The sequence below is a fragment of the Theropithecus gelada genome, chromosome 1, assembly GCF_003255815.1.
Source record: "Theropithecus gelada isolate Dixy chromosome 1, Tgel_1.0, whole genome shotgun sequence".
NCBI lineage: Eukaryota > Metazoa > Chordata > Mammalia > Primates > Cercopithecidae > Theropithecus > Theropithecus gelada.
The window spans coordinates 46,680,171-46,694,539 of NC_037668.1; the positions used below are offsets into that span (position 1 = coordinate 46,680,171).

The 14,369-nt window shown below is 42.7% G+C and overlaps 1 protein-coding gene across 1 annotated transcript in view; it reads right to left on the minus strand.

Moving 5' to 3' along the window:
• UBR4 (ubiquitin protein ligase E3 component n-recognin 4) overlaps positions 1 to 14,369 on the minus strand; it is a 139,110-nt gene that overhangs the window by 48,499 nt on the left and 76,242 nt on the right. The window contains exons 61-68 of the mRNA XM_025381474.1: positions 7,938 to 8,034; positions 7,176 to 7,283; positions 6,587 to 6,703; positions 5,412 to 5,621; positions 3,506 to 3,655; positions 1,791 to 2,018; positions 889 to 967; positions 141 to 386 (exon numbers count right to left, since the gene is read on the minus strand). Of these exons, the coding sequence (XP_025237259.1) occupies positions 141 to 386; positions 889 to 967; positions 1,791 to 2,018; positions 3,506 to 3,655; positions 5,412 to 5,621; positions 6,587 to 6,703; positions 7,176 to 7,283; positions 7,938 to 8,034 (1,235 nt within the window). The remainder of the gene's footprint in view (positions 1 to 140; positions 387 to 888; positions 968 to 1,790; positions 2,019 to 3,505; positions 3,656 to 5,411; positions 5,622 to 6,586; positions 6,704 to 7,175; positions 7,284 to 7,937; positions 8,035 to 14,369) is intronic.

Consider the following 14,369-nt stretch of genomic DNA (forward strand, 5'->3'; position numbering starts at 1 on the left):
AGTAGACACTAGAGAACATTTGGGCCTTAGGTCCCCTGTAAATCAGGAGTAAAAGACCTTTTGCAACAGAACAAACCAGGTGCTCCAAGAGAGATTTACACACACCACTGTGGTCACAATGACAAGAGGGTGACCCTTACCATCTTTCTCCTTTTCTTTTTCTTCTTTCTTGCTCTTCTTAGTGGAAGACTTGGACTGTGTTGTGGCTTGTCCGGAACTGGCAGCCACAGGGGCTGAGGAGGAAGAAGCACTGGAGGATCCCGAAGAGGCTGCCAGTGCAGCGAGCACTTTGCTGCCACACAGAGCACAGGAGAGCAGTTGCAGCAGCACTGGGGACACGCCCTCGTCCACGAGGAAACTGACTTGGAGGAGGAAGTACAGGACGGCTGCAAGCAGAGGAGACAGTGGCTCAGCTCTGAGATGACCCCGACCAGACTCACAAGAACCAAAGCAACGTCCCCCTACAGCTGAGACTGCCTGTTCTCACCAGCTTTCTTTGCCATGTCCTCTCTGCTGGACATTGTGAAGAAGTTATACTTTCTGTGGAAATCTCTGAAAAGTATTATAACTACACACTGACCAGAGGCCCCTGCTCCTTTGAATAAGGGGTTCTCTAGACTCCACCTACTCCTCTTTGGCTTTACTGCCACTACCTGGAGGTCAGAGACTCCTACTTTGTGCTTCCACAGCACCCCAAACTTTGACTACCAGCCCTCACCACTTTTTTAGATTTTTACTTGTCTTCTTTGCTAGGCAGAGTTCTGTCTAGTCTGTGTATCTTGTTCATAGCTATATCTCCAGCATCCAGTTCAGGGCTTGGCATATAGTAGGCCTTAATAGTTCCTGAATGAATGAATAACAGCAATCAAAAGGAGCAGCATTGCTTACAGTCATCTTTGATGCAGAATTTCTGCCAGTTGATGGTTCGCTGGGCGGCAATCTCTGCACAGGCTTTCAGGTGCTCCATCTGAAATAGGAGCCAACCGTGGGAAAGGAGTAACTCCACCATGCTGCCCAGACAAGCACCACACCTGCTGCCTGGAGCCATCTCCCTGGCTCTGGACTACAAGCTGAACATGATCTTCTGAGCAAGGCAGGTGCTTGCTGGGATGTCTGGTGAACCTGGCACCATGGCCCACACACTGCTACAACCACTCCGGCTCTTACTGAACCTGCCTTTGTTCTACCCCCATCCCCGCGCGAGGTGCTGTTTTCAGGAACCTTCAGACTACTCTAAAAGGCAACAGCAAAAGATAGACTATGACCTAAGAAACTACAACCCAGTTTACTTTTCTTGATATAAACACAATAGCAAGGACACGAGCCAGCTAGATTAAAGACGTTCTTTCTAGGTTCTTTCACGTACAAAATACTCAGTTTACTTCTCTAAGTCCAAACAGTTTCTCTTTAGGGAGTAATACATTTTTCTACTCGAACCTTCATCATTTCTTTAGTATTCAAGGGTAAAAACCAGAGGTGCGTAAAGAGGTCAATTCTGGCTAGGATGTAAGCAAATGGCACTGGTAAGAAGCCCAGGCCACTCACCTCACAGTGGAGGAACTGCTGCCAGGTGGGACGAGAGTGCTGAGGGGGACATCCCAGACCCTGAAGCCAACTACGCATGGTACAGCACCCAGACAGGGGTTACGGATTTACCCTCATCTCAGCCCTAACCATGCCATTGTCAACACAGTTAAAAGTCCTGCGTTATTACCTCTAGCCCTATTACCTACTTGGCTAAGCCTTATCACATGCGCCCTCCCTGCCCTACCAGGTCCCAGCCCTCGTACCAGGCTGATGAGTGTGTCATATTGCAAGGCGGAGCCTGAGCTGGCTGTAACCACACTTGCCCGGAGGAATATCCCCTGCTCTTCTAGCAGCTTCTTGATCCCACGCACATGAGAGTCCAGGGTGTGCAAATCCCGGAGCTGGCGGTACTTCTCTTTGGATCCACAAATGAAGAGCAGAAGTTTGCGGACTTGACGGCGCACAAATGGAGTCTGCTGGATCATTAGGTACTTGAGGAGAAAAACACCATAAAGAGTAAATGACTCTGGGACTGTATGCATATCAACTGTGGTTCTCACAACCCGGGTTTTAATAAACTGTTCTTAAAAGCTGGGGAGAGGCCGGGCACGGGGGCTCACACCTGTAACTCCAGCACTTTGGGAGGCCAAGGTGGGCTGATCACTTGAGGTCAGGAATTTGAGACCAGCCTGGCCAACATGGTGAAACTCCGTCTCTACTAACAATACAAAAATTAGCTGGCCATGGTAGCACTGCCTGTAATCCCAGCTACTAGGGAGGCTGAGGCAGGAGAATTTGTTGAACCCAAGGGGCAGAGGTTGCAGTGAGCTGAGATCGTGCCACTGTACTCCAATCTGGGCCAACAGAGCAAGACTCAGTCTGGAAAAAAAAAGCAGGGGGCTGGGGAGAAACACAAACCAAGCTATTTCCTCTTGACCAAACCAGCCTCTCTTGAACTTAAGTATTCTTTAATGAGACCAGGAGAAAGAAAGGGAGAGAAAGAAATCAGAGGAAAATATCAATATTCATGTATATCTTCCTTGTGCCCTTAGGAATCTACAGGGAAGCTGGCCTCCACTTCAGCCCACCCAAACGGAAACTATCAAGAAAAAAAAATTCCAAATCTCTTTTTCAAGTAAAAGAGCTAAAGAAAAGTTTGGGTTGGTACAACTATGTAACTCGAAATCCTCATCTGACGTTTGCTAACAGATTATTCTTCCCAGAGTTAATCTATCTCAGGGTCGCTGTGCTGGTTACTAAGGTTATTAAGCTATTGTCTCTCAGTTCCCAACCCACCCACCAACACTGCCCAGTGATGCCCAGGCCAGAATTATGCCAAGTGCACTACTTCTTTGCCAGCTGGCTCCCTCTTAGGTTCTGCCAACAGAGAGGGACGCTGGCAGCAGGAGGAAGAAGGGGCTTGTTTCTTCCCATCTTCCTGCAGTCCTAGCAACAGCCCTGAACCCTGGCCGCCACGAGTTCTAATCATCAGCTTCTCTCACTGGTCCCAGAATCACCCGCATCACATCCCCGCAGGGCACCCGCTTCCTGATAACTGCTTCTGGCAGTTACTATCCCTGTGTTACCTCAATGTTCCCTATGTTACCTCAATGTTTCCTTTTTGCCTTTTTTGTTGTCCAAGAGCATTCACCCAATTTCCCATATTGAAATCTCTCTGTTAAGATAACTAGTATACTTTGTTTTCCTGACAGAACCTAAATTATTAAACTTGCCCATTATGAGCACAAGTGGGGGAGTTCAACACACAGAATCAGAAGGTAAAGTATGGCTTGCTTGATACACATCTCCTACAGTTCTACCCACAGTATGTTCCAGAAGGGCAAACCAAGACCTGCAAGGGAGAAAGGAACTCTGCAAGGGGAAATACCGAGTGAGGACGAGGAAGAAAGGGGCCCACAGAGGCGAATGCAGATGTGTCCTCAGCCCAACAAGCAAGCAGCTTGGGACTTTCACTTACCTCAGAGAGAAAGTAAAACCACGAATGGTCAAAGACAGGAGGTGGGATGCGGGAATTGGTGTCAGCAATCTTTTTGATTTGGTACGGAAGCCTCAGCACCATTTCTGTTAGAAGCTGAGTATAGGCCTCAAACACATCAGCAGCATGGCCCTGGGAGAAGAAAACTTGCATGAGAACCTGTGACTGTCGATTTTCCATGACCACACTTAGGAAATTGCTGGCTCACTAGGCATATTACATGTTGGAGGTGGTAAAGGGCGCCTTTCAGAGCTGGAATCAAGACTGACTGACAGTTTATTCTACAAACTCAGAAGGCCCAGGCTTCTGGGGGCAATTTAATTACATGCAAAGGTTACAGTGGAGACAGACCTCACTTCTAAAAGTCCTAATATTTCACTCTATGGCTTTTGACACTGGGTTGACTGTACTCTGCTTACATAAAAATGAGTGCTAGAAAGACCAAAAAAATTGAAAAAAAAAAAAAAAAGGTAGTAAGGATCTCTGACTTCTATGAGATGTATTATATTCCCTAGAACCAAAATTTCCCATGATAACAAGAAATTGTTAAACAAACCAAGGCTGTCAAGATCACTAAACTCGGCCAAGATTCCTGGCTTCATGTAACACAAAAAGGCAGAGGTAAACGAGAGATGTGAGGAAAGTGGAAACAACAGCTATCCTGCAAGTTGTGTGGTCCCATAAAAAGAATCTGTAAGAGTTCGAGGGCACACTGTGCCTCACATATTCAACTCCCAGCTATTCATCGGTTCTGTATCAAGCACTGGAGTTGTAAACAGTAATAAAATACGGTTTCTGCTGAGAGTGTGGAGGGGAAGACAGGTGAGTGAGTGCACAGGGTGCTCCGGGAACCCAGGACAAGGCTCTCTTGAGCAGACTTGATGGCAGGGAGTGTGTTAGGGAAGTTTTCCCTAGGATCCAAAGCTTGTGCTGAGTCTTGAAGATGGGTTAGGAATTCACTAGGCAGGGGAAGAAAGGGGAGCAGAGGGAGAGGAAAGAATTCCAGAAGGGACAGCACGAACAAAGGCAACACGTCACATCTTGGGAAATGCACAGGCTGGCAGGGCTGCGTGTAAGGTGTAACAGGTGACAAAGCTAGAGAGTCAAGCAGGTGGCTAGGTCCTCCAGAACTTTTTGGCCTATAAGTTATGGAAAACCACCAAAGAGTCATGAAAAAACAGCAAGACACAGTCAGATCCACACTCTATGCCTATTGTATTTCTCCCCTACTCAAAGCTATTCTAGGGGGGCAGTGAGGAAGAGAGTGGTGATAGCAGTTAATACGGACTGGGCATTGATACATGCTAGGTACTGTGCTAAGTCCTTTACAAATGGCACCTCATTCAACACTCACAACAGCCCTATAAAGTAGATACCATCTGCATGCTCATTTTCCAGCAGTAGAAGCTGAAGCTTAGGGAGGTTAGACAGACAGAACTTCTCCATGCTTCAAGACTGGTAAGTAAAAACGCAAGACAGGACTTATCCCAGATTCATCTGATCAGGAGGCCCATCTTCTTAATAATACGTTAAAGGGCCTCTCTGTGGTGACAGCACAGGGAATATCTGACATACACGTCATGACCCACAACTGATGACGTTAGCTTGTACCTTCTCATCTTTTTCTAAACTTAATGTGAAATGAGATAACTGAGATTTCATTCAAATCCTCCAATTTACAAAGAGGCAGAAACCAGAATCCCATAGAAGGTTGGGAGAAGTGGTCATTTATTCAGTCACGCTGAGATTAACCCCTACCAAGGAATACCGGCTCCTTTCTATGGCTCTTCACCCTCAGCCCCTTGAGCTCTCTTCTCTTCACCTCAAGGAAAGAGAAGAGTGCTCTGAACAAAGGACGAGTGTTTCTTTGATGAGGGAAATATCTCACCTTCACATACTGGCGGAGAAAGAATGGGCTCATGTCAGGTGGGGAGGAGGTAGTATGTGGTTTCAGCAACTGGCTGGTAGCCACAGGCTCCTCATCATTCTGTTGGCTCTTCCAATATTCCAGCAGTGATTTGAGCACGTGCAGGCAGTAGTCCACAGCCCCAGAGCTCAGCAGAGCTGCTGCTGTGGCACTGGAGATGAGGGAAGACGACTGGGAGACAGAGAAAATACAGAGATGGTAAGAATGGCTTGTAAAAACAATGTGAAATCCGGGTGGGTGTTGGGGATGGGAAACACACTCACAATAGTCCTGGTTTCTATGGCAGTGAGTGAATCAGGCTCTTGCACTGAAACTTCCCCAAGGAAGTTTGTGAGGTTTTTTGGAACTTTTTTGAACAACCACATGGTAAGACAAAGAAACACACCTGTTCTCAACTCTAACCTTGCTACACACACACACGTGCCAGAGGCCAGGGAGGCAAGATTAGATAACCTTTCGCCCTGGAGGGGATGGGTTTCCTCTTTTACCGTGAGCAACTAGAAAATAAGCCCAATTCAAGAAGGAGAGAGAAAACTTTCCATTTTAGGCACTTCTGAACAACCCCACCCCACCCCCTATACAGTCTTCCATAGAACCAGCTTCCAAAGGAGATGGGGGTGAGTGATCACATGCATAAAAAAGTAGGAGAAAAGCTACTGTAAATAAAACCATTAGAAGAGCCTTGCAAATCCCAGCAAACCCCACAGCTCCTAAGCTCATTAAGATTGGATGCAGTTCAGCCTCAATTTCTACCTTCTCTGCTTTGTGCTAATCTCCTTTCACCACACACACATCGCTTTCTCTCTGCTTTATTACCATACCTTATAGCAACATACACTAGGGGAATCCTCTTAGCCACTCTGTGCCTTGCAGAAGAGAGCCCTGCTTTTCAATAATGGGACTTCCAAACCCTTTAACCCCTCCATTGGAGGGACTGTTAGCAAAGACTAGGGTTGGAAGGGATTCAGAAAAAGGTGGAGGTTCTGCTCTTGAAAAGGTGACAGCTTAGAATCTTACTCCCCTCAGGGAACAATGGCTTTATTCTTACAGAGGACTAGCACCCCTGCGCTGGCCCTAGCACTACCCAGACAATCCTCTTACCTTTCCCCAAACCCATAAACCCAAAGCAAAAATACCTCACATATGGAAGACTTGGATCCAGATTTGGTGCGGGACATGAAGACACTCAGGAGTCTCATTACTACCAGATGGACTTCATTCAGGGCGCTGCGCTCATTCTTCTTGGAGACATCCTGCAGGCCAAAGCATAAGCCCAGAAACTTCTACTTACTTGATGCTTGAGGCATCCTCTGAACAAGATCCCTTCAAATCAAGCCCATCAGCCCTAAAGTGTTCCTTAGATTGAATCAGACACAAAACAACCCCCAGTATATCCATGGACTATACATGGGGTACCCAGAGCCCGATACACTTAGGAGGTCATATTAAGATATGAACAACTAATTTGATGTTTTCACCTCACTGAGCACTAAAGGTCCATGAGGGTAAGAACTTCATCTTTGCCCTCAACTATGCTCAGAGTCCAAAACTATGCTCGGGCCAAAGCAGACCCTGAATACACTTCTGTTGACTCAACAGAACTGGAGCCCTCAGTGGATGGTTACCCCTTAAAATGAGGTGAAGTTGCTCTATGAAACAAATGGGAACCTGAGGAAGTATCTCAGCCAATCCTGTTTCTCACACAGATTGCCTCTCAGATTTTACCTTTTTATCCATACCCAACTCAGCAATAAGCTGGGAGAGCAGGTTATCTAGGGCCCCCTTATCTTTCTCATCTTCTCCATCCAGATCTGTAGTGAGCATTAGAATGACCTAGAAGTCAAAGAGAGAAAACACAAAACCCAATTTCCTAAAGAAGAACGACTCGAAATACGGGGTATTTCAGAAGAAACTCTCATCTTCCTGACACCCCTATCAATCATAACTGTAATCCATTACAGCGTTCTAAATTCCCAGTATCCAAAGCTTCAGTGTTCAGAGTCAGAAAAGTCAAATTCTGATATATGCCACACGTGACGTTACAAAAAATGTTTTGTAAAAAGTTTGTAAAATTAATGGACTAACCTATATTATATCCAAGCAAAGCAGCTTGAGAAAAGGTGGTACACTGAACTAAGAATTAAAGAACAGTTTTGAATCTGAGGAAGACAGCTAGTGAGTGGAAGAACAGCTATTAGCTCACTAATATCAACGAAGAAACTAGAGACTCAGAATCTCAGGAGCGGGCTTTGCACCGGCTCTGTCAATAACTACCTGGAAGAACTTGCGCACTGAAAAAATTCTCTGACCCTTAGCCTTCTCATTTATAAAATGAAGAGCTATAATTTGTAGCTCAAAAATTAAATTGCATTATTCTGTGGCCTAATACCAAACGAAGGCTTCCAGGTCCTCTGCAACAGAGATGCGGGCATGCTTAAGGGTAGTCCAATCATGACCTGACAGAGACCCAGGTGAGCTAAGAGATACCTGCATGTACGGGATGGCCCGGACACCCCCAACGTTGCGTAACTGAGGCAGGGTCTGCAGTAATCTCTCCAACAGCATTAGACGGACCATGTGCAGCCTAAAAGGGTGAGGAAAAGATAGAAAACATGAGCTGTACTCCAACAGAAACCAGCTGAATATAGTTCCCTTCCCACTCCAACCCTGCTACCAAGGTCAACAAGAAGACTAATACTTAGGAACAATCTCCAGCATTAAAAAAAAAAAAAGTTAAGAACTGCCTACTTGGTATGCCAGTCAGCAACACAGAAGGAGAGATCTCACTCTGTTAAAAGAAAGCAAAACTATTCCAAAATACAACTGATGGCACTGAAAGAAATCCTACTACAGGAAAGTTCAAAGTATTTCCCAAGCCTCCAGGCCCTGGTAGTTCTCAGTTTCAAAGCCAAAGCTCCAACTGCAAGATTTATGGCTTTTTTCTAGTATGCGGCCCTATTGTGCCTCCAGACATTATTTTCTAGAATTCTTCTATATACAAATTCTGTATCACCCAGCTGCAGTGGCCCAGCCCTTTCTTTCTCACGTTTCCCAAATTCTTATAAAGTCCAGTCACTGCTCTACTGTCTCACACCTTGTCCACCATCTTCCTAATACAATATTCTGTTTCAACGTCACACTCTCCTACAGGACCCATGAGTTTTCCCATATAATCAATTGGCCATTACCTAGCCTTCATCTGCAGATATACAGCTGACCTTCTGTACTAAGTATGTGCCCCTGGATCTCTAGCTAATATGCTGATTCAAGAGGATGATGAAAATTAATTAAGGTCCTGCTGACAATTTGGTTGCCAGTCTCCCCTAATACACAATCTCATACAGATTAAGAATATAGTTGCTGAATAAATCAATGGATTCACTTTCATAATTAGTAAATGGTCCTTGTCTCATTTTTATCTTAGAGATTATTTGTAAGAAACCACACGCCTATTTTTTTTTTTTTAATGTGTGATTTTCACGTGTTACATATCTTAGCAGGTATCCAGAATATTTTCTTTTTCTTTTCTTAAAAACAAAAATTTTTTTAAATACAAAAAAGGACCAAAAAAATTGTTTTAAAGAAAACAGCTGGGCATGATGGTGTGCCTCTAATCCCAGCAATTCAGGAGACTAAGAAGGGAGGATTGGTTGAGCCCAGGAATTCAAAGATGCAGTGAGCTATGATCACACCATTGCACTCCAGCCTGGGCAACAGAGCTAAAGTGAGCTACTGTACCCAGCCCAGAATCTTTTCAAAATAATACAAGTCTGGATGAAAGTACAGGGTCTAGGGTTGGGTGTGGTAGCTCATGTCTATAATCCCAACACTTGGAGGCTGAGGCAGGAGTTCAAGACCAGCCAGGGAAACATAGCAAGACCTCATCTCTACAAAAAAGTAAAAAATTAGCCAGACGTGGTGCCATGTGCCTATAGTCCTGCCTCAGGAAGATCACTTGATCCCAGGAGTTCAAGGTTACAGTGAGCCATGATCATGCCACTGCACTCCAGCCTGAACAACAGAGCAAGACCCTGTCTCTAAAAAAAGAATGAATGAAAGAAAGTATGGGGTCTTACGTGAATTATAAATTATTATGATTCTAAAAAGAACTCAAAGGAATGAGCTAACTGTTCTTCAGAACACCATGCACGTGTCTGTTAATAATTAGCCAAGCTAGGTGGGGACTACAAATGATTTAGGAATTGTTCAAAGATGGACCAGGTACAAGTGAGGAAAGGGGAGATGATAGCAGCAGTTCAACAGTTTCAACATAAAACATAAGACAGATTTGTTTTGAGATGGATTAATATCTTCAGATTTGGAGACCATACACGCAAATATATACACATGAAGAAAAAGTCAACAAAATGAGCAGAGTCTAGACTTGGACCAAGATCACAGCAGAATATTTTCAAACATCATTCATTCATTCATTTTGTTTTCTGAGCCTAGGACACCCTGTTGCCCAGGCTGGAGTGCAGTGGCACAATCACAGCTCAGTGCAGTCTTGACTTCCTGGACTCAAGAGATCCTTCCACCTCAGGATCCTGAGTAGCTGGTACCACTGGCGCATGCCATCATGCCCGGCTAATTTTTTTATTTTTTGTAGAGACAGGGTCTCCCTGTGTTGCCCAGGCTGATCTCAAACTTTTGGGCTCAAGCGATCGTCCCACTTCAGCCTCCCAAAGTGCTGGGATTACAAGTATAAGCCACCAGGCCCAACCTATTTTCAAACTCTTACACAGTACTCCTAAAACTTAAAAAAAAAAAAAAAAAAAAAGTAAACACAGCACCAAAAACTGCAGTTTCCTTTTCTTTAGTGACTTAAAGTAAAATTCTGTTTTATTTAAAATAATTCATGTTTCAACTAAGCAAAGACAGAAAATAAAACCAAAAAATTTTTAAATAATTCATTAACCAATTATTTAATAAACTTATTCATGAAAAAAGGTTAACTTAAAACCACTATAGAGAATTCCATTGTCAATATGGCTAGGTTACCTAAATTCACCCTCTTCCTAAAAACAAATGAAAATCCTAAGAAGATATAACACCATTTTAGAAGCAGTGATGAGTCTCAAGAGATTTTAAAAAAAAATCTACAATCCACCTGGTTCATGCCTGTAATCCCAGCACTTTGTGAGGCCGAGGTGGGCGGATCATCTGAGGTCAAAAGTTCAAGACCAACCTGACCAACATGGAGAAACCCCATCTCTACTAAAAATACAAAATTAGCCGGGCGTGGTCACACATGCCTGTAATCCTAGCTACTTGGGAGGCTGAGGCAGGAGAATCACTTGAACCTGGGAGGCAGAGGTTGCAGTGAGCCAAGATCATGCCAATGCACTCCAGCCTGGGCAACAAGAGTGAAACTACGTCTCAAAAAACAAACAAACAAAAAAATCTACAATCACCCGGCATGTTCCCAACCATGGTAAAATTAAACTATAAACCAATAACAAAAAGATAAATAGAAAATTCCCAAATGTTTAGAAATTTAGTAACATACTTTTAAATATCCCATGGGCCAAAGACTAAATTACAACAGAATATAGAAAACAATTTGAATTGAACAGCACTGAAAATACATTATCAAAACACAACATTATCAAAATATGTGAGCTGCAGCCAAAGCAAGATTAAGATGGAATTTTAGAAAAAATACGTTGTTTCAAATATGGTTGGTTTTTTTTGTTTGTTTGTTTGTTTGAGATGGTATCTCACTCTGTCAGCCAGGCTGGAGTACAGTGGCATGATCTCAGCTCATAGCAACCTCCGCCTCCCACGTTCAAGCAATTCTCCTATCTCAGCCTCCCAAGTAGCCGGGATTACAGGTGCACTCCACCATGCAAGGCTAATTTTTATATCTTTAGTAGAGACAGGGTTTTGCTTTGTTGGCCAGGCTGGTTTTGAACTCCTGGCCTCAAGTGATCAGCCCACCTCGGCCTCCCAAAATGATGGGATTACAGGCGTGAGCCACTGCACCTAGCCAAATATGTATTTTTAAAGTAGGTTTAAAATACATATGATTAAATGATTTAGGTTTGTATCTCATGAGCCAGAGATAGAACAGGAACAATAGAACAACAACAAAAAAATAGTAAAAAATGGTAAATAGCAAAAGAAAGGAAATAATAAAAAGCAGGAATAAAATAGAAAGCAGACATACAACAGAAAAAAACCAGAACCAAAAGCCAGTTCTTTCAAATAAAGTTGATAACTCCTAGCAAGACTGACAAAGAATAAGTCACCATTGTCAGAAATGAAAAAAGGCAAATCACTACAGATTGTCAAGACATTAAAAAGATGAGGAAAAAAAAAATATGAACAGGTTTATGCCAGTAAAACTGACAACTTTAATAAAATCAACAAATTCCTTTTAAAATACAATATACCAAAATTGAAACCAAAATAAATAAAAATAATTCTCTAGCATTTAAAGAATAAACCTAATTTTAAATCTTCCCTTACATAAAGTCCAGACTCAGATGACTTCACTGGTGAATTTCTCTAAGAATTTATGAAAGAAAGAACACTAATCTTATACAAACTCTTCTAGAGCAAGAGAAAAGGGGATCATGCCCTGACTTATTTTATGACGCCAGAATAAGGTGAATATCAATCCCTGACAAAGACATCTCAAAGAAAAATGATAAGCCTAAACTAAAAATTAGCAAATCAGGTCACGTGATATAAAGGATAACACACCATGACTAAATAGGTTTAATAATAGAAAAATCAATTAATGTAATCTATAAACTTAAATAAAATAAAGAAAAACCATATAAGTGATTCAATACATGAAACACAAGAAACTGGAAATCTTGAAAAACCCATTTAAGATAAAAATCTTCCAGCAAACTAGGAACAAAATTTCCTTAATCTGATAAATATCCATAAAAAACCCTTGCGCTAACATCACACTTAATGAGAAAGTATTGAACCTTTTCACCCTGAGTTTGGGAATGAGATAATGTTCATCATCACCACTTCTTTCAACATTGTACAAGAGGCCCTAGCTAATGAAATAAGACAAGAAAAGAAAATTAAAAGGTACGAAGATTGGAATGAAAAAAGTTAAACTGTTATTTGCAGGTGATAAGATTGTGGACGCAGAAAATCCACTAAAATCTATCATTAGAATAAATAAGTGAGCTGGGTGCAGTGGCTCACACCTGTAATCCCAACACTGGGAGGCTGAGGAAGGAAGATCACTTGAGTCCAGGAGTTCAAGACCAGCTTGGGCAATAGCGAGATGCTGTTTAAACAAAAAAATAAATAAATAAAATAAATAAATAAATAAATACTAGGCCGGGTACGGTGGCTCACACCTGTTATCCCAGTACTTTGGGAGGCCAAGGTGGGTGGATCACCTGAGGTCGGGAGTTTGAGACCAGCCTGGCCAACATGATGAAACTCTGTCTCTACTAAAAATACAAAAATTAGCTGGGTGCCAGGTGTGGTGGCACATGCCTGTAATTCCAGCTACTCAGGAGGCTGAGGCATGAGAATCGCTTGAACCTGGAAAGTGGAGGTTGCAGTGAGCTGAGATTGTACCACTGCACTCCAGCCTGGGCAAGACACTCCAACCTCTGTCTCAAAAAAAAAAAAAATTAAAAACAGCTGGGCATGGTTGCATGCACCTAGCTACTCAGGCAGGAGGATTCCTTGAGCCTAGGCATTTGAGGTTGCAAGGTGCTATGATTGTGCCACTGCATACCAGCCTGGGAAACAGAGTGAGACTCCGTCTCAAAAATAAATAAATAAATACAAACAGCTGGGCATGCTGGCATGTGCCTAGTTACTCAGACAGCTGAGGCAGGAGGATTCCTTAAGCCTAGGCATTCAAGGTTGCAGTGAGCTATCTATGATTGTGCACACCAGCCTGGGCAAGTAGGACTGTCTTAAAAGAAAAGAAAACAAGAAACAACAAGAATAAGTGAACTAAGAAAGATGATCAGATACAAAGTCAAAATAAAAGTAATAATGAGCTCACTAGCAATTAACAAGTTATTAAGCCAAAGATGTAAGCAGAACTCAGAGACAGATTTTAGGGAATTTTGAAATTTGACAAGTTAAGGCCAAGATGTTCTGAAGGCAACTTGACCCTCTGGTTGCCAGGACCTCGCAGGGCATTTAGAATAGAAATAAAAGCAGAGGATCTTCCTTAAGTGGGGAAGGTTTTCATTTTTTTTTTCTTTAGACCTCCTCTGTGGACAGTAGGGAAGGTCTTCAAAGAGAACCTCATAGAAGAACCACAGAAGGCTACACCCTCACTTTAAAAGTAAACAGTAATAAATGACTTCCCTTCACACTCTTCCCTGCACCTGCACCTCCCGCCCCACTCTAGCCTAGGAGCCTAAAAGAAAAACTACCTAACTGAAACCTTAACACTGAGAAGAGGGGAGGAGAAAATGAATAGCTGCTGAGAATATAATCCAGTTTATACATTTGTTTTCCTTTTAATGCTTTTGTGTCCTATTCAATAAATCTTCGCCAAAGCCAAGTTATGAAGACATTTTGTCTTAAAAGTAAGAAGGTGTTACCCTTTGCATTTACATCTATAATTCAGTTGATTTTTGCATATAAGATCAGGTCAAGGTTCATTTTATTCTATGTGCATTTCCAGCTGACCCATTATTATTTATCGAAAAAAACCCTCCTTTCCCCCATTGTACATAAGTGTCACCTTTGTTACAAATCAGATGACCAGGTATATGTGAAGCTGTTTCTGAACTCCAGCCCATTCCACCAATCTATTTGTCTATCTTCATACCATTATCACATTGTCTTAATTACCGTAGCTTTATAATAAGTTATAGTTCTATAAAGTCCTCTAACTTTATGAATTTTCTTCAATATTGCCTTGGCTAATCCACATAAATGTTTGTATCAACTTGTCAATTTTAACACGTAACT